Consider the following 19,490-nt stretch of genomic DNA (forward strand, 5'->3'; position numbering starts at 1 on the left):
AATATACATACAGTTGTGTGAATAATTGCATTTCACATATTCCTTTGCCTTCCGGAATTCCCCACGGGTCTCAGGTAGTATTTTAGGATGCAGCTGCGACCCAACACAGTAGGATAACTACCAGGAACATAATTCATTCCTTCATCCAGGAATCAAACCAAGATCCTCACTAGTGAGGCATTCTAAACTACTAGTCAGCGTAGACAGGTGAATTACACACACACACACATATATATATATATATATAGGATACATATATATACTATATAATATCATATATATATATATATATATATATATATTATATAATACTTCTAGGGCTCAATTTTTCACGGATACAACATTCATTGAATAGAATGGCTTTTTCACTGTTTACCAGCTTTTTTGAAATTGATTCATATTTTCTAATTATTTTCTTCACTTAATTGTTCAGGTTACTAATGGACACATAATGGGGTCTTCCATTTACTCCAGTATTTTTACAAAAACGCGACAGCTGTTTCGTCAACCTATACGTATTGATGTTATCAAGCGTACTGATACAAATATGAGCCTACATGCGTTTTGTGACGTCATGAGGACGGAAAGGTAGTACAATTGCCAGATACCTAGTTTTAAATATTTACAAAAGAATATAGTGAAACATAAAATAAGACAAATAAATAAATATGTTAACAGAAATTATATCAAAAGTGAAAGTAAGTTATTATATACACATTTTACATAAATATATTATTACATATATGTTTAATTAACAAAATGTCAGTGTGCGCTCCTGTCCGCGTGTGGTGGTGGTCTTGTTCCAGCGGTGAAGGCTGCCCTCCTACAACGAGGGCAAGATCGGTCTGCCTCGCGTTGGATGTTAAGGTTTGGGCGTTGAATGGCGATGCTGACGGCCTCTGATATCAATAAACGATTGTAGTTGCCTTCCTTGTGTATTATTTTGGTGTTTTGTGAGAAGTTCTTGTAAGGATGGTTTTTTTTTTATTGTGGGTATCCACAAAGTGCGGTGATAGCACCTTGGTTTCTGTGGGCCTGCATGCGACGTTTGAGTGTAGTGGTAGTGTGTCCGATATAGCATTTTTGGGGGACTGACATTGCTCGTCAGCACAGACAAACTTGTATACTATATCAGATTCAACCTCTTTCTCCGTCGATGGAGCCGTACTATTTTTCATTACCAGTGAGGCCGTAAGGTTTGGCTTGCAGTAAAACTTGCTGTTATGTTATTTTGTTATAGGTGGCGTAGGGGGGTCTCCTCTTCGCAGTATACCAAGGAGGGCTTTCCTTTCGTCTTCGTGGTGTTTGTTGTATGATATCTGATGGTATATCACTACTTTCTTTGTCTTTGTCTTGTGTGTGTCCCTCGGGGTCGGGTTATGGAAAGCCTCTAATCTCTTTTTGACAACTTGCTGGATCATGTCATCTGGGTAGCCGTTATTGTGAGCAGCTGTTGAACTCTGTTGATTTCTTCGTTCGTCGCTTTCCACGTCGAACAGTGTGTTAAGCACGTTTTATGTATGCATTTTACCACAGACCGTTTATATGCATCAGGGCATTCTCCTCTAGCATTTAAGCATCTCCCAGCGTCTGTCTTTTTTAGTGTATACGGTGGTATTGTAATTTGGTGTTTTGTTTTTTGTGGGTCACAAGTACGTCCAAGAAGGGAGCATTTTCTCATCACTTTTTTCTACCGTAAAATTTAATGTAGAATTTGCTCGGAGTTTATTCACTAATTCATCTATGTCATTTTCGCCCTTTGTTGTGATAAAGATATCATCAATATATCTCCCATAGATTCTGGGTTTTGGATGTTCTTCAAAAGTGACCTCTTCTGTGTGTGCAATGTATGCGTTTGCAAAAAGAACTTTCCATGCTCGACGTAAGGCAAAACAGTCGACTATTGTAGATTCACATCAACCGTGCACTAAGTGTCTAGGCACGCCCTTTACGACGCTTCTGATTGGCTGTTGATAAGCCAATCACAGGGCTGGAAACTCTCAAGTCTCTCGAGAGACTTCACATAAACAGGATGTATGTTCCATCTCTCCTGAGGGATACGTCTTTCAAAAGTATCCCTCAGGAGGGGTGGAACATGCATCCTGCCTATGTGAACACTCTGGAGACTGAGAGCTTCCAGCCTTGTGATTGGCTTATCAACAGCCAATCAGGAGCGTCATAAGGGACGCGCCTAGACATCAGATGCACGGTTGATATGAATCTACTATAGCTACCATCACCTACTTCACGGTTTAGGTCACATGTTCCATTTCGTTCCATCTTTACCCGGGCAGTGAACCCAAAACCTTGTATACGTGTGTATTACAATCGACTGACCACCAGATACAAAATTCACAGCTTGCATCATTAAAGTACTACTTACAGTGGACTTAAATGAACGTGTCATAATCATAGGTACGTCTGGCTATTGATAGAGAGAGAGAGAGAGAATTATTAACATGATATTACTCAGCAAAAGACAGTCAAATGTTATTCTTGTTGAAGACAGGATGCCAAGGAAATTTCAGTTTTCATTCCATGGGGAATTTATTTGATCAAGTACATTTTGCTAAAAGCGCAATGGTACACCTCAGATTTTGCACAAAAAATATTGTTGTTTATCATATAACAAAAAGAAAAACCATCCATATCTCTTGATATAAAAAAAGGAAAGAAAAAAAAAAGTAATCGGTTACAAACATTCCCGTCGAGTTCTTTCAAACACAATAGACTTCTTACTCTTTTGCTTATAAAATGAAATATACTTCTAGAAATAGAAGCAATTTTAATACTACTATTATATTGATATATATACATAAAATTTTATATATGTGTATATATACGCATATTATATACACATACATATACTATATATATATAATTTCTATTTCTGAATGAGTAGTCCCTTCAAATAGACATAACCTTTAATTCAATTTTCCAAAAGAATATTGTTTATATATCACAATACAAAATAAATAGTACTCCATACTATATTCATGTGAAAACATACCTAAACAATAACAGTAGTCATCCTACAAATTTATACCCATTTTATAAACAATAACAGTAGTCATCCTACAAATTTATACCCATTTTATAAACAATAACAGTAGTCATCCTACAAATTTATACCCATTTTATAAACAATAACAGTAGTCATCCTACATACCCCAATTTTATAAACAATAACAGTAGTCATCCTACAAATTTATACCCATTTTATAAACAAACCAAAATACCTTTCTGAAGTACACCTTCCCTGCAGAGGAACTACAACATTCGGCACCCAAGGTGGACATAAAAGAAATAAATAAATAAATAAACTAAAAAAAAAAAAACCCACCCAGGCTTTCCCTAAGTCAAAATAAAATCAGAATTTTTCTTTTTAAGATGCATAAGGCCCAGAATTGTAAGATCTTGCCCAAAACATCATGAGCATTACGTCACAACTGGCGGCCTATACCCATCTTTCCTTCGCTGGTGTGGGTCTCACTAAATTAATATTTAAATAATTTTGCGCAGACGACGGGTATTACCAGGGCAACGCAAAATGACGCAAATGTTAGCAGGATTATGTACCAAGAACCGTCCTTCTTCCCCCCAGTCAGTTCTGATTTGCTGCAGGGTAGTACCGGTGTTTCTTGGTTATTATCGCCCCCATCGGGGGCTGCTGTCCCTATCTGATGGATCGAGGTCCTGATGTCTTCGTCAACGTAAGACAGAACAGCCCTCTGCGTCAGCCTTCGTCCGGCACTCTTATCCTCACTCTTTGAAATTCTCATTCGTTGTTCTCTTCACTCTTGAAATTCTCACTCATGCCTTCGCTCTTCAAATTCTCATTGTTCTCTTCACTCTCAAAATTCTTACTTCTATCTTCGCTCTTTAAATTCTCATTGTTCTCTTCACTCTCAAAATTCTCATTGTTCTCTTCACTCTCAAAATTCTTACTTCTATCTTCGCTCTTTAAATTCTCTTCGCTCTTTAAATCATGACTCTTCTCTTCACTCTCTAAATTCTCACTCTTCTCTTCACTCTTTAAATTCTCACTCTTCTCTTCACTCTTTAAATTCTCATTCTTCTCTTCACTCTTTAAATTCTCTTCGCTCTTTAAATCATGACTCTTCTCTTCACTCTCTAAATTCTCACTCTTCTCTTCACTCTTTAAACTCTCTTCGCTCTTTAAATCACGACTCTTCTCTTCTCTCTTTAAATTCTGACTCTTGGCTTCGCTCTTCAAACTCTCACTTTTATCTTCGTTCTTTAAATTCTCTTCGCTCTTCAAACCATGACTCTTCTCTTCACTCGTTTAAATTCTCACTCTTGAAAAGCTCTTCAGCTACAATGTACCGTGCAAAACACTCTTCTATCTCCTGGTCCTCGTTTCCGACTGCCTTTTCCGCCGCTTCGCTCGACAGGTACGTGGCCTTGTACCGTTCTCCGGACAGACGCGAATCGTCAACGTCGTATCTCGACTTGGGAATCCAGCGTTCGATGTCCCTGCGAGGTCTCCGGTCTTTTCTCTCCATTTGGTTCTTCTCCCAGTGACCTGTTGAATCTTTGCCTTCAGCCGAGGTTTCTGTTGGAGGGATATCTGCTTCCTCTACAGCCAGAGTTTCTTCGTAATTATCGTGTGGTGACATTGGTGTTGTTGTTGTTATGTCGATCAACGAGGCATCAACTCCTTTGGAGGAACATTGAGATATATCAGACATCCTCCTCTTGAGGTGTTCTGCAACATCTGTCGCGGCCTTTTCATCGTCGCCATCACTGTCTTCTTCTAGAAGCTTGACCATGAATGTTATCAAACCCTCAGTTTCTTGCTGCACAACATCTGGCGACTCAATATCGAATGTTGCACTCAACGCGTACCCGATGTTCTCCTTTGCTCTGCTGAATTCGTTTTCGCTCTCGCGCTGGAGGGCTACGCGCAGCAGTTCGACAAAGTCGTAAGCCAGTTGAAGGTGAGCTTCGTTGAATTCTCTACTGTCCACCGATTCTACGTGGCTCATCGCGTCTTCCGTGAGCTGCTTAATACTTCTCTTTCCTTGATTACTTCTCGCAAATTTGACCGGCATTGTCTCCTTCCTAAACCGCCTGTCATTGTGTGAACTCTCCGTTACTTTCTTTACCTCCGGATCATTCTCTGTGTTTACCTGATGACCAGTCAGTTGTCCTTGGTGAGTTCTCCCGTCAAAATGAGAAGTATCAGCCACGCCCACGTCTGTCCTGACATGCTTCCTATCACGTCGAACTTCAGACGTATTCCTCTTACTCATATCGTACATCTTAGCGTGATTACTTGGCGAAGGCTCCCCAGTAGCGTTCGTTTCACCTTCAGTGTGAACAGGGAGTGGGCTTTCTGATGTCACCTTCCCTTCTGACAGCAGCCCCAGTTCATCCGCTCTCTGAAACACGTCCTGGCAGAACCCTGCGATGAAGTACGTCTTGTCGCCGAGGCACTTGTCCACCATTGCTTTGAACAGCCCTAGCTCTAGAGGGTTCAAGTCACGCGACGAACATGTTGTCAACAGCAAGAAGATTCCAAGCACCAGGCAGCTTGCTTGAAAGTGAGAGCTCATTGCAAGGGACCTAAACAGCTGGCCTTCTTTTCACCTTTTAGGAATTCTGTAACGAAAGAAAGATGAAAAATAATAATGGTGGTTTATTTTTTTTTAAACTCCTTTTTACAAATATTAAACAGAGGGGTTACATTACATGACACATTCAAGTATACAAGAAACCAAGTGTCATCCTTGTTACAAATAAAATGACAGAAAAACTTCAAATGTATAAATAAAGAAGCGGATATGATCAAATCCACGGAACACCATCTTACGAACATCTCAAATGCTTCCATCCAAATGGGATGAGGAGGATTACTTCGTAGAGGACCACTCGTTCATCGTCATGATTTGATGGAACACGTTCTGAAGGAGTTACGATCACTCGATCACGTCTGTCTCTTTCCTCTCATCTTTCTTCGTCTCCTTTTCGACGCGAGCTGCGACCCACAACGATCGACCAGCAACCAGATGCGTTACTCCTTTCCTCGTCAGGCTCGGGGATCGAGTAGCAGTTACTTAGGTATTAGCTGATAATAGTTTCTTAGCGGTACATGGGATGGACAGTATTCCTATGTCCACCAGAGGGATAGAGAGAGTCGCGCGCGCGCGCACACACACACACAGATCCTTACAGTCACATAATGACTACAAATTATTCCTGTGCCCACCAGAGAGAGAGAGAGACTCGGCTAATTCCCATTCAATTCATGACATACTAACGTTAGGCCGAAACGATCGCTGCCAGTAATTAAGTCGCAAGTGCTACACGGAGAGGAACAAGGAAAATTGGATATTGGACCGCCCGCCCATAAACCAAAATCCTTAATAGACCATTACACTCGCCGAGGGATTATCTATGATCGGGTCACGGATAAAAGAAGAAAAAAAAGAAAGAAAAAATCTCGACGCGCTGTTCTACGTAGCTCCATGCATGCACCAAGTAAGTGGCCAGTGGCACAAAAATGTAGAATGTCAACCTGACGATTACTGGCGTTGGATACCGTTGCACCTCGATGCTATAAACACATCCAGAAACTGAGGTACCTAAGCACTTGTAGGTTCAAATGGTACTAACCATTAAACCAACAGTAATATAATTTATATTTAATATCTATATCCTTCACTTTTCGAACTCACTGCTGTATTGAAATGTGAATTTGAATTGAACTGAATACAGAGTTTAGGCCAAATGCCAAGCACTGAGACCTAGGAGGTCATTCAGCGCTGAAACGGAAACTGACAAGTAAAAAGGTTTGAAAGGTGTAACAGGAGGGAAACCTCAAAGCAGTTGCGCAGTGAATCAATCGTTAGAAGAGGGTGGAGAGTACGATGGAAGAAAGAGAATATGTAAGGAGGTGCAGTAAAAGGAACTCACTGGTGGAATGATTTCAATAGAGACTGGTGTATTGACTTCAATTGGGTATACTAATCACGTTCTATTACTTTCGATGTGAAATCAAATAACGAACAATAACGAGCGCGAATGGACTGCCCTCGGCCGCATAAACAATGTCTCTTAATATCTACAACACGAAAGCACCATTAAACATATTATCCACATGGAAAATGCTTGACCGACGAGACGGCAATTGCATTTGTCACTGGATCGAGATTTAGCGCTCAATAGCAATTACTGCACAAAGACCAGGATTCAAGCACAGAGAGAGAGAGAGAGAGAGAGAGAGAGAGAGAGAGAGAATGTTCCGTTACCGCAATCATACATTGTTCGCTCCATTACAAAATAAATAAATAAGCAACATGTCTTTTGCTTTCAATATTGAGTACTCGATGATGGCGTCCAGATATTTAAATGATGCCGTGTGTAATATATATGTATGTAATATATTCACAAACATTAAACTACAAATGTCATTTTCATATCCAATTCCCTCTGCTTCGGAAATAATACCGAAGGTAAATTATAAATGAAATGTGATGAATCGCCTGCAGGAGCGAATTGGATATTAAGTGACATTTGAAGCTTAATGTTTGCGAATAATAAAGGTCATGGTGATGTGATAAAACTTCAATATATATACTATTCCACGAACATTACTACTTGTGGCTTATGCGCGACATCTATAATACTGTCTTGCACACACGCTAACTTTTACTATGGAAAATCATGGAGGTTTGCTACCACAAACTGCCTGAGCCTAATTTGATTATGAATACTTCATCAAAGCTTATGCTGCTTATAGCATTTGGACATGACTTTTGTAAATACAATACCACGTGTATTGGCCTATGTACGCGTTCGATAGGCTCATTGATCTATGTACGCGTTCGATAAGTTTAGTAATACTAGTTATACGTTCCATTCTATCTTCTCTTGACATTTTCATAGATTAAAAATAAAAATAAAATAAAAAAAATACTCATGTCTTGCATACCTGGCGAAGCACAGTTAAAGCTAGACTGATAGCGAACCTCTCTCTGTTTTTGCCATGTTTCATGAAATGACTCATGTATACGTGAACAATACTCACACTAGAAAAACTCATTGATAAAATATCTAATTTACTGCACTGTTGAGAAAATGCAACATTGCAGTATTACGATGGACTGATATAGATCAACGCAGACCCTTTCACAACTCATAAGTCACCAATACTTCTCATACAATATTCACAATACGTTAGTTCTACTAATGTGTGTCACGCTGTTACAGATTCATGCAGGTTCGTATGTAGTCACTTATTACCAATAATGATATGTGTGAAATGATAAATAATGCGGTACTAATACTCTACAATATATCGAGGGGTATTTATTCCGACCTTTGAATATTACACTACATGTAAAGGTTCCTATTAGGCCAAGAGCGCTGGGGTGCTGTAACTTAACAGCTAACACATTGCAAGTGCTACTCATAAATTACGGCATTTCATAAAGTAAAATTACACATATTCCTTTGTTAATTTCACATGTAACTGAGAAGACATTACTTCGCCATTAACCAGCTAGAATTTGTGTAGAAATGTAAGTGATTTCGCCTTAGGTCTAGTGAATTTACGAACCATATTGTATTTACTTTCTTTAATATTTACCATCTTTTACTGCAAGATGCGTCTTCCTAAATTTGCCATTATGCAAGTATTTTCCACTAAACTATACAAGAAAACCTTCTCAAAAGGTAACATTACATTTTAACGTAAAAATCTGAATTAGCCAGCCAGACAAGTCTTGTGGATAGGACAATATATATGACTGGCGGATATATAGTTCCTACCATTGCACACACAACTCACGAGCAAAAATTGAAAATCCACAGAATGTTCCAGAGAATGTTAAGATGGATTAAAACAGAATAATTCATTTAAACCGTGAGCAGGATGATAATGAAAAAACAAATCATTTCACCACATGGCTCTAGGCAAGTAAGTATATTACCACTGCGTAAGACACCGGCAGAATAATGAATACATGATTAATTTCTAACCTTTCCCCTGTTAATCGTACTCAGAGAGAGAGAGAGAAGAGAGAGAGAGAGAGAGAGAGAGAGAGGTATTTGTGGTAGGTGTGTATTCAACCTGATCTAGGCTATACTACGTATAAGTCTTACATTGGACAATATTATCTAAATGTAAAATTGTTTGCGCGTAACCGAAGTATAGATGAATTCGTTTAAAATAAAATGTCTCTTACGGTTCTGCAAAGCACTGATTACCACCAATGCTTAGACGATGTTCACCTGCACTAAAAGCCGGGGGGGAAGGGGGGGGGAGGAATGCATAAATTACGACTCACAATGGCGAAAATAGAACCACAAGGTGTAAAATGTCTAAAAGAGGCGATGAACCAACACTTTACAGTACCCTTGAAGAATTACAAAAAGGATCTGCTCGAATCAGTATCACTTTATACCTCAAATTTCAAAATGGCAGTTCTCCTTTGGCCAGAGGCCGAGACATCACACACATACCGAAATGCTGACCTCGAACAATTAACTGACGACCTGAGCGCATCGCTGGATGAGAGACTAAATAATTAGCTTCCTAAAGCGTAATGAATAATGAAGATGTTGGGAAAAAAAACCTCAAGTAGTCAGTTAGGAAGGAACGTTACCAGGTCTTTGTCTTGCCAAGCCCACGCCACCGATAATGGCGCTAAGAGGAGCTCTCCTTGTCTTGAATCGTTTGCTGTCGTAATCAGACATTTTTTCACCCAGGACTCCATTATGCATGCATTTAAGACATGCAATATACATCTATAATACCCATTTCGTGCGCATGTTTATAAAAACAAACCCTATAAATAATGAACAACTGACAATTCACGTATGCTAGGCTACAATACATAGGCCTAGCTGAATTGTCACTGGCCTTTATGTTACGAGTGATTACATGAAAAATTCAATCCTATAATCTAATATAAAGTAATTTCGACTAAATCATGCTTCCGTTTCGCTGATTTAACTTAAAAATCGCCATCAGGTGGGCGAAGATGTCATAGGTCAGCCATCCTCCATTACAACCGGTCCGGATCCTCGTGTGACGCCACAAAAAGCTCTCATTTATCACTCAAATCTAAAAAAAATTGACTGTTGATGAATGTATCGACTTACTCTGTATTCAATCTTGATTCGTTTGATGCAAATCCCTCTTTAAATTAAGCCTGATGACGGCGACGAACGATCACAAAGCAACAGATTACAAAAAAGGCCAGGGTGACTGACACACGCAGCGCCAATTAGCAGTCATTCAACCTAGGTGGTGTAGGGGCGGTTTAGCGCTATGTGAAACACATTGCAGTGTTTGTTGTTGCGGATATTATCGACGCTTTTATTAATACTCCGCGTGAAATATTCACCTCCGCGATAAATATACAAAAAATTTTTTTCCGCGAAGTTTAAAATTCCTAACTTGCATGAAAATAGAACGTGGGGGGATATGAAAGGTGCTTCAAAATTGTTAATCTCTATCAAAGGGCCAAAGTTCAAAAGTGCACGGGGCCACCTGCATTCCATGAATACAAATGATTTGACAACACTGGTGAAATACATTTTTTCACTTTTTTACATAGTTACGGAGAGGAGGGAGGCTTTCTATTGCTCTTAAACGAACTAAGCAGAATTGGCGACGAAGCTCTGTTCGAAGGGAATTTTAATCTGGTACCATTTTTATAACCGTTACGTTTTTTTTTTTTTTTTCGACCATCACCTACTTGTTGAAGTATGACGAAAAACAGTAAAATTATAATTTATTTCTTGGTGATATTAGACGTCAGCGATGGGATTTGCCTGAACAAATGTTGACAAAATTTTATCCGAACTACCTTTTTCAGCTATATCTGAGTCAATAGGCCTACCGGGAGTTATTATTATCATTATATAAAGGATTACTTTTTCCAGACCTCTGAGCCTAATTAAGGATCTTCTTTTAACAACTATAAATCACAATGTAATTTAATGATAACCAGTACACTTTAATATAAACTAGTCTTTTCTTATTCACGTTTTTGTAAAGTACGATGTCTGTCAATAGGCCTACTGGGAGTAATTATTATACAAATATTTTTCTAACTATTCAGTACACCTATACATCTACTATTATCCTTCAGTTAAGCCCAAAATGCAAAATGTTATGGGATTCTTATATATATATATATATATATATATATATATATATATATATATATATATATATATATATATATAAGCGAATCCCACAGGAAAATGATAGTCAAAAATCCAAGCGCTTACGACTTTACTAAGACATTGTCAAGGAGCCATTAGCTCCTTGACAATTGTCTTGGTAAAGACGAAAGCGCTTGGATTTCTGACTATCATTTTTCCTGTGGGATTCGCTTATTTATGAAGTCACGTGCATCTACTGTGATTTTTTAAGCATATATATATATATATACATATATATATATATTTATATATATATATATATATATATATATATATAATATATATGTTTTATATATATATATATATATATATAAATTAAGTTTAATTTTAAACAAGTAAAAAAAAGTCTGGGTCATATTTTGATATCCCAAGTGTGAAAACTTGAGCAATAAGAGGAGCTGGCTTTGCGCCTTTTTTTTTTTTTTTAATTCTTAATAGAAGTTACACAGACAAGAATTCGAAAAAAAAAAACTTTATTATCGGACCGGCTTCCAAAGTTATTGAAAAGTCGAAGCCAATTCCAAACCGTATCGCCTCTTTCGGGGAACATAACACAACGATATGAATATTTGTTGATACAGTTTTCGATATATTTTTCCCCCCGCCATTTCGAGAGAACAATGGAAACCGGTGAAAACAAAAGGAGGGTTTTGAGGCCTCGCTCCCCCCCCCCACCCCCCCCCCCCCCCCTCCCCCCCCCCCCCCCACCAAAAACCCCACGCCCCTAAAAACAAAAAAAAAAATCAAAAAAAAAGGTAAAGGCAATTAAACCTTTGTTCCACCTTCCTCCCAGAACAGGTTTTTTTTTTTAGTTTTTTCTTTTATCCAAACTTACATTGTTTCACCAGCTGTCGATACGTTTTAGCTCGCTTTAACGGCGTTAGAGGAACGGAAATAGAATGGTCGATCTTTTTTTGTTTTTAATCTTTGCATTACCTGTGCACAAGTCAGGAGCCTGATTGCTGGGAAAACGGCGTCAATGGTAAGTCCGCCCGGCCGCCTACACTCATGCACAAACCGCTCGCCGCTCCGTAGAAGTTATATAATACTACATACGCGCATGCGCCAGTTTAAAATCATCCACGCATGCGCACAAGCTCACGCGTAAAGCCTAAGGCGCTACTATGATGATCCCCGGGGCCGCTCTGAGGAATCCCAGCCGAGGAGGATACGTAGACCTACACGTATCAATAGTTTTTTTTTTTTTTTTTGCAAGCGAGCGAATGAAAGGAAGGCCGCAGGGAATCGTAAACAGGAAAATAAACCGGTTCTCGCTGCGATTCATGTGACCAGGAAGCTGATGAATGGTAGAAGGGATGCAAATGAAGATGTGGGCGACTTCAGACATCCTGACGAGGGGGGGAGAGGGGTAAGGGGAAGCGGGGAGTTGGGGCGGGGGGAAGAAGTCAAATTTTGATTTTTCTTATTTCGATTATTTTTTCTCCAGAATTTTTTTTTTTAACCAGACTGAAGAAAGGTCGGAAGAATGCAAATGAAGAAGTGGGCGACTTCAGACATCCTGAAGCGGTGGGGAGATAGGGGGGGGGCGGGGGGGGGGGGGGGCGTTGTAAGCGGGGGCGGGGGGGATGGGGGAAGAAGATTTTCATATTTTTTTTATTTAGAAATTTTTTCTCCAGATGTTTTTCCTTAACCAGACTGAAGAAATCATATTGGTATTTTCGATTTATTTTCATCTAACCAGAATGAAGATAAATCATATAGTATTTTTGGAGCTAATTTCTTTATTTCTCTTTGCCCCGTTGCTTTTTCTAAATGCACATCATCTTCTCCCTTTGTATTGTTTATCCTGTGTATTGAGAATCGTCTCTTTCTACTTTTTTTTTGCTTTTGTTTTTTGCATACTCACAATATTACCAGACCTCCCTTGTACTGAACGTACAATGCTACCACCCCTCGCATTCCCCGTACTCATAATCCTGTCCCTCTTTCCTTTATGGGCAGAGAAGATCCTCTCTCTTACATCTTAAGGGCAGGAAGGATTTGGCCTCTTTTTCCCGTTGTAGGCTAATAATATCCTGTCTCTTTTTTGCCACATGGGCGGACAACATAGTCTATCTCGTCCTTAAGGACAGAGAAGTCTTGTCTCTCTGTTACCCTTATGGGCAGAGAATACCCCTTCTCTCTTCCCTTTATGGGCAGGCAATACCCCTTTCTCCCTTCCCTTTATGGGCAGGCAATACCCCTTTCTCTCTTCCCTTCATGCGCAGGGAACACTCCTTCTCTCTTCCCCTTCTGGCAGGGAATAACCCATTCTCTCTTCCCCTTCTGGGCAGGGAATACCCCTTCTCCCTTCCCCTTATGGGCAGAGAATAACCAGTTTCCTTTTAGTGACAGAAGATGCCCCTTCTACCTTCCCTTTATGGGCAGAGAATACCCCTTCTCTCTTCCCCTTATGGGCAGAGAATAACCTGTTTTCCTCTAAGGGACAGGGAAGACCCTATTTCTCTTCCTCTTAGGGACAGAGAATACCCCTTCTCCCTTCCCCTTATGGGCAGAGAACTTCCTGGCTCATACCCATAAGGGCAGGGAAGATTCTGCTTTTCTTCCCCTACTGCAAACATACATTTCTTTCAAAAGTACCTCAGTTTCTCCTTCTCTTACCTTGTTCTATGGAACTTCTCATTAGTCACAGATCTCAAGATGTTCTCAATACTTTTCCAGTTCAATTCATTCCTTGCAACTCAATGGTTTTCTTGCACTTTGCATCTCATTGCAAGTCATTTATATTTTAAGACTGAGTTCTCTGTAATTGAGGAAGATAGTTAGTAAAGGAATTGTTAAACGAAAAAAAAAAATATTTACGAAACAGTTTGGAGAATAAAAACGCAACATGATTAGTATATCGGGTCTACCATTTTATGCATCTTCCGCGCCCCCCAATCAGGGGCCAGGTTTAGGTGTTTTTATGCATGTACACTACTATGTGCAAGTACTGTGTGTATATATAATATTATATATATATATATATATATAACACATACATATATATACAAATCGCCTCAGTGGCGTGATCGGTATGGTCTTGACCTGCCAGCTCGGTGGCTGCGAGTTCGATTCTCGGGCATTCCATTGAGGTGTTAGAGATGTGTATTTCTGGTGATAGGAATTCAATCTCGACGTGGTTCGGAAGTCACGTAAAGCCGTTGGTCCCGTTGCTGAATAACTACAGGTTCCATGCAACGTAAAAACACCATACAAACAGACATATATATAACAATATATACTATATTTATATATATATATATCCTATATATATATATATATATATATATATATATATATACGATGTGTGTTTGAATTTGAGAATGTAAAAATAACCTACGAAAGTACTGGTTCCAAGTTACCGTGATCACTCACCTTTTTACCGTGGATTTAAGGATGTGTGTGTGTGTGTGTTCATGTATCACAATGAAAAATTCCCTGAAACATTTTTCCTTTTTATAAAAACATGGGGTTGCAGACAAGCAACAATGCAGTTCATCGAAAAGCCTGAGAGAGATAGAGAGATCAGGGTAATAAAACGAGTTTTTTTTTTTTTATCCGTGTGTGTCTTATTAAAACCAGTTGTACATATCACAAAGTCAGATACACAATTGACACAGTCATAAATAGCGTACACACAGTTTGTAAGAAATGCAGGTTTTTTACGCAAATGGAGAGAGAGAGAGAGAGAGAGAGAGAGAGAGAGAGAGAGAGAGAGAGAGAGAGAGAGAGAGAGAGAGTTACAAGGTGGAAAAAGAGTATCAAGTAATCAACAAACACAAATAAAACATTGTTTTTCCTAATTAGTATGTGAAATATGACAGATTATAAGACCGAGAGACGGGAAAAATTGAGACATAAATAGAGAAGAGAGAGAGAGAGAGAGAGAGAGAGAGAGAGAGAGAGAGTGAATAACGTAACCGAACCCAAATAAAGTAGGAACAAGATTCAATACAAAAAATGATCAAAATGAATGATAGAAACACTACAATGCAATACATTCCTACAAGAACTTTTGAATTCTGGGAACACAGAGGGAGGTAGCGTCTCCTCTGCGCCTCGTCAAGTTAAGTACCAGAGAGTGAAGTCAAAAATACAAGTATATATTATTACGAAGGTCCTTAGGAGTAAAATGCTACAGTCTTACATTTTTTTTTTTAAATTCTCTTTCTTCGTGAAGGCGGTTATTGTATTTATTATTAAACACTTACAGAAAGAGAGAGCTTCAGTCCATAAGCATTCATGATTTCTGCTAAGCAAGCATAGTTCCACTGCGAAAAAATCTTTTATATATATACACACATAGACATATATACATGTATATATACGTATATATATATACTCATATATATGGCGTGAAAAATTGTACAATGGAAAGTGGGCAAAAATAATTCACAAGTAATAATAATAATAATAATAATAATAATAATAATAATAATAATAATAATAATAATGGCATCCATCATCAACTGACACTCAAGGTTTCTTTCATATCATAAGGAAATGGTCTCGATAAATCTATGGTATACAAACACCACTTTTCACTTCACCACATTTTTTGGAGGGAAAAGCGTCTCTGACGCCACCTATCGGCCATAATATTGTGTTCTCATATTACATTTCCGCTCTTATACATGCTTCCTCAGTACCATTATTCTTGTATTATGCAACTGGTGGTGAGAAACCATGATGGCGTCTACGGGTGAATTATACCCACTCGGGTGAATTATACCCAATCAATTGGTGCGATTGCTTCTGAAACGTTAAGGTTATATTAGATTGATATTTCAGTCACTCTTCAGAGTGCCACTTGCTGCTAAAAATTTGACTTGATGTTGGTGCCATTTCAATCACTGTCCAGAGTGCCATTTGCTGCTAAGAATTTGAGTGGATGTTAGTGCCATTTCACTCTTCAGAGTGCCTCTTGCTGCTACGAATTTTACTTCAACTTGATGCCACGACAAGGGTTCCGATTCCGTCAAAGCCAGGTGACTGGGTTTTCATTCTCCGGAAACTGGAACAGAAACCTACAGAAGAACCACAGGGACGAAAAGCGTAGGGGGGCAAAACCGAAACCCAGTGGACTAAAAGAAGGGGGGGGGGGGGGTGGGGGGGGGGGGATGACAAACGCATACTCACTCATCCATTCACTCCACTTACACAGAATTCCAAGTTAAAAGTCTATTTCAGCATATTATGTAAGAGCGATACACACACACCACACACACACACACACGCACGCACAAGTCATCTCTCTCACAACTTGCAAAGTTTTCTTAATGAATGACAGTCATGGTTTTTTTTTAACTTATCCTCCTTAAAACTACACAGTAGATACATGCCTATTATTTATACACTGAATTGTAATAAACTGCACTTATTAGTATTTGTGGATTGTATTGATAGTTTTATTATTATTATTATTTTTTTCCATCATTTATCATATAAAGAACTACTATATCATTGAACGTAAAAGAATACAGCTTTTTATATCCTACTCAATGAAGATATGTGAACACTACCCTAGTTCATGTACAGCGACAGGAGACTGTGTTCCAAATGAAGAGAGTCGGAAAATATACGGGAAAATATACAGGTATGTGTGAGTAGTGTATGTGTGTAGTTGAGGGAAAAAAAAAAACTTTCTACACATACTTTCTATTTCTTCAAGCTTTTCTGTTATTGGTGGTCACAAGTCTATTAACCCTATCAACAATGAGGAAGCTGTGAGGTTTTTTTTATATATATTTTCATTTCCCTTTGGGCGCATTAGATATATTTTCAAATGAAATATGTACATGTATATACGGGCATAGCTCACTGGAGTTTGGCGTGATCTTTTAGTGTGTGCGCGCGTGTGTGTATGGTGTATGTAGTGAGACTGTATGTATATATAAATTATAAGCTATAAACATATATTTATATATATATGTACTTAGGTACATATATATATATATATATATATATATATATATATATATATATATATATATACAGGGTGTCCATAAGTCCCAGTACCATTACAAGTATTTATTGCTTGTAATGGTACTGGGACTTTATGGACACCCTGTATATATATAAATATATATATATATATACATACACACATGTACGCATACTCACACACACACTGTTTTCTTAGGGCAACGAGAGCCAAACATCCAGTGGGTATTGCCCAGCATATCAGCCCAAAAGAACCGAGAGATCTAAGTACACAACTGATATGTGGAACAATGGCGAGAAGAGAATAAGTGATCCACCAGCGTCCATGATGATGTTTCTGAAATTCCCCCAAGTATAAGTCTGGAGGGGTAAAATGGAGAGAGAAAGAGAGAGAAAGAGAGAGAGAAAGAGAGGCAGGCAGACAGACAGACAGACAGTCACTTAAATATTTATAAAAAAAAGTCGTGTTTGCGCCCAGTCTCTCATACAGTATCCAGCAAGAATATAGTCGTCGTATATGTTATTACTCACCACTACCATTTTATATGTATAATATATATAGCCTACAGTAGATTCACACCAACCGTCCATTTGACGTCTAGGCCAGTCCCTTGCGACGCCCCTGATTGGCTGTTGATAAGCCAATCACAGGGCTGGAAGCTCTCAGTCTCTCTCGAGAGAGTTCACATGGGATGTATCCTGAAGGATACATCTTTCAAAAGTATCCCTCAGGAAAGGTGGAACATAGATCCTACCCATGTGAACTCTCTCTCGAGAGAGACTGAGAGCTTCCAGCCCTGTGACTGGATTATCAACAGCCAATCAGGAGCGTCGTAAGGGACTGGCCTAGACGTCAAATGGACGGTTGATGTGAATCTACTATAGTAGTAGTAGGCTGCCTCGTGATATCTGTCCCAATGATTGGGGAAAAAAAAAATAGAAATGACCTGTAAGGTGTGTTTGTTCTAAAGGATAATCGATCAGGAGAAAGAAAACGGAGACAAAAAAATAAATATTCCACAAGCTTAACGCGCTACAATCTGGAAACGGTATATTTGCAATTTTGGAAGGCGGAAAGCTACACTTAGAAATTGGAGGAGGAGGAGGGGTGGGGGTGGGGGCGGAATGGGTTGGGTGGGTGGATGTAGGTGGTTGTAGGGCAAAAAGGGGCTATGTACACATTCACTATGTAACACCGTTAAGACATGACTTGATTGACTGTTCATCAGCGATGGAGTACTGTAGTAGATTCACATCAACCGTGCATTTGATGCCTAGGCCAGCAGTCCCTTACGACGCTCCTGATTGGCTGTTGATAAGCCAGTCACAGGGCTGGAAACTCTCAGTCTCTCTGGGGAGAGTTCACATAGGTAGGATGTATGTTTCACCTCTCCTGAGGGATACTTTTGAAAGACGTATCCCTCAGGAGATTGGGTCATAGATCCTACCCATGTGAACTCTCTCGAGAGAGACTGAGAGTTTCCAGCCCCGCGACTGGCTTATCAACGGCCAATCAGGAGCGTCGCAAGGGACTAACCTGGACGCCAAATGCACGGCCGATGTGAATCTACTACAGTCCATAGCAAGACCGTCAGCCGGATCCCAGGAACGTCTCTCGTGAATCGTTCCGGAATCGATCTTCGAACTTCTTCGGAAACTCTGACATTGTCTCGGGACATTCTGCTTCCTTGTTATCGTGGGAGGACTTGGTACAATTCGATTCCGTCTCGTCTTTCTCTTTGAAGAATGATATATATATTTTTCTTTATTTTAACTGTCTTCCTAAAGTCTCTCTTTTCAAAGCTGTTTTCGGCAATAGACCATTCGATTGGAGAGTTGGTTTCCTGTCGTGGATTTCCCTTCTGAAGAACATGTAGTGACATATACAAACACAGGCCTGTATTTTTAAGGCAATATCCATTACTTAGACTACATTGAGAAAAAAAAAACAAAAAATAAGCATTTTCCGAGCTATATACTCTCCCCTCAGCTCTGACTGAGCTCAGGAGGGAGAGTCACACTCCGTCACGCTTATTTTTTCACTAATTTATCCAAGACTTCCTTCCTTTCGTGGCGTCATACAGCGCAGCTCCTACAGGATAGACGTCACTGACGAAAAACCAGTAGAATCTCCTTCTATGGAAACCGTCGCTTTAGCGAAATTGGTGTGATCGTTCTCCAGCAAGGATCGTCTTGTTTTGGAGTCCTTATTGACTAACAGCTTTTTTTTTTTTAGGGGGGCGTTGGGGGGCCTATTTGAAATTCGCCAAAGAAGGTCGAAACGACCACCCATCAAATGACTAGAATGAACCCTATAATAGGTGAAGCCTGCACACTGGCAC

At 39.3% G+C, this 19,490-nt stretch overlaps 1 protein-coding gene across 1 annotated transcript; it reads right to left on the bottom strand.

The window, feature by feature from the left end:
• Positions 1-3,775: 3,775 nt before the first annotated feature.
• On the bottom strand, positions 3,776-10,288 carry LOC135214310 (uncharacterized). The gene is made up of 2 exons (XM_064248472.1): positions 10,132-10,288; positions 3,776-5,625 (listed from the first exon to the last, which is right to left on the bottom strand). Exon 2 carries the CDS (start codon positions 5,577-5,579, stop codon positions 4,299-4,301), a length of 1,281 nt encoding a protein of 426 aa, XP_064104542.1. The 5' UTR covers positions 5,580-5,625; positions 10,132-10,288; the 3' UTR covers positions 3,776-4,298.
• Positions 10,289-19,490: the final 9,202 nt, after the last annotated feature.

Source organism: Macrobrachium nipponense, chromosome 45, assembly GCF_015104395.2.
Source record: "Macrobrachium nipponense isolate FS-2020 chromosome 45, ASM1510439v2, whole genome shotgun sequence".
In the NCBI taxonomy this organism is placed as follows: domain Eukaryota; kingdom Metazoa; phylum Arthropoda; class Malacostraca; order Decapoda; family Palaemonidae; genus Macrobrachium; species Macrobrachium nipponense.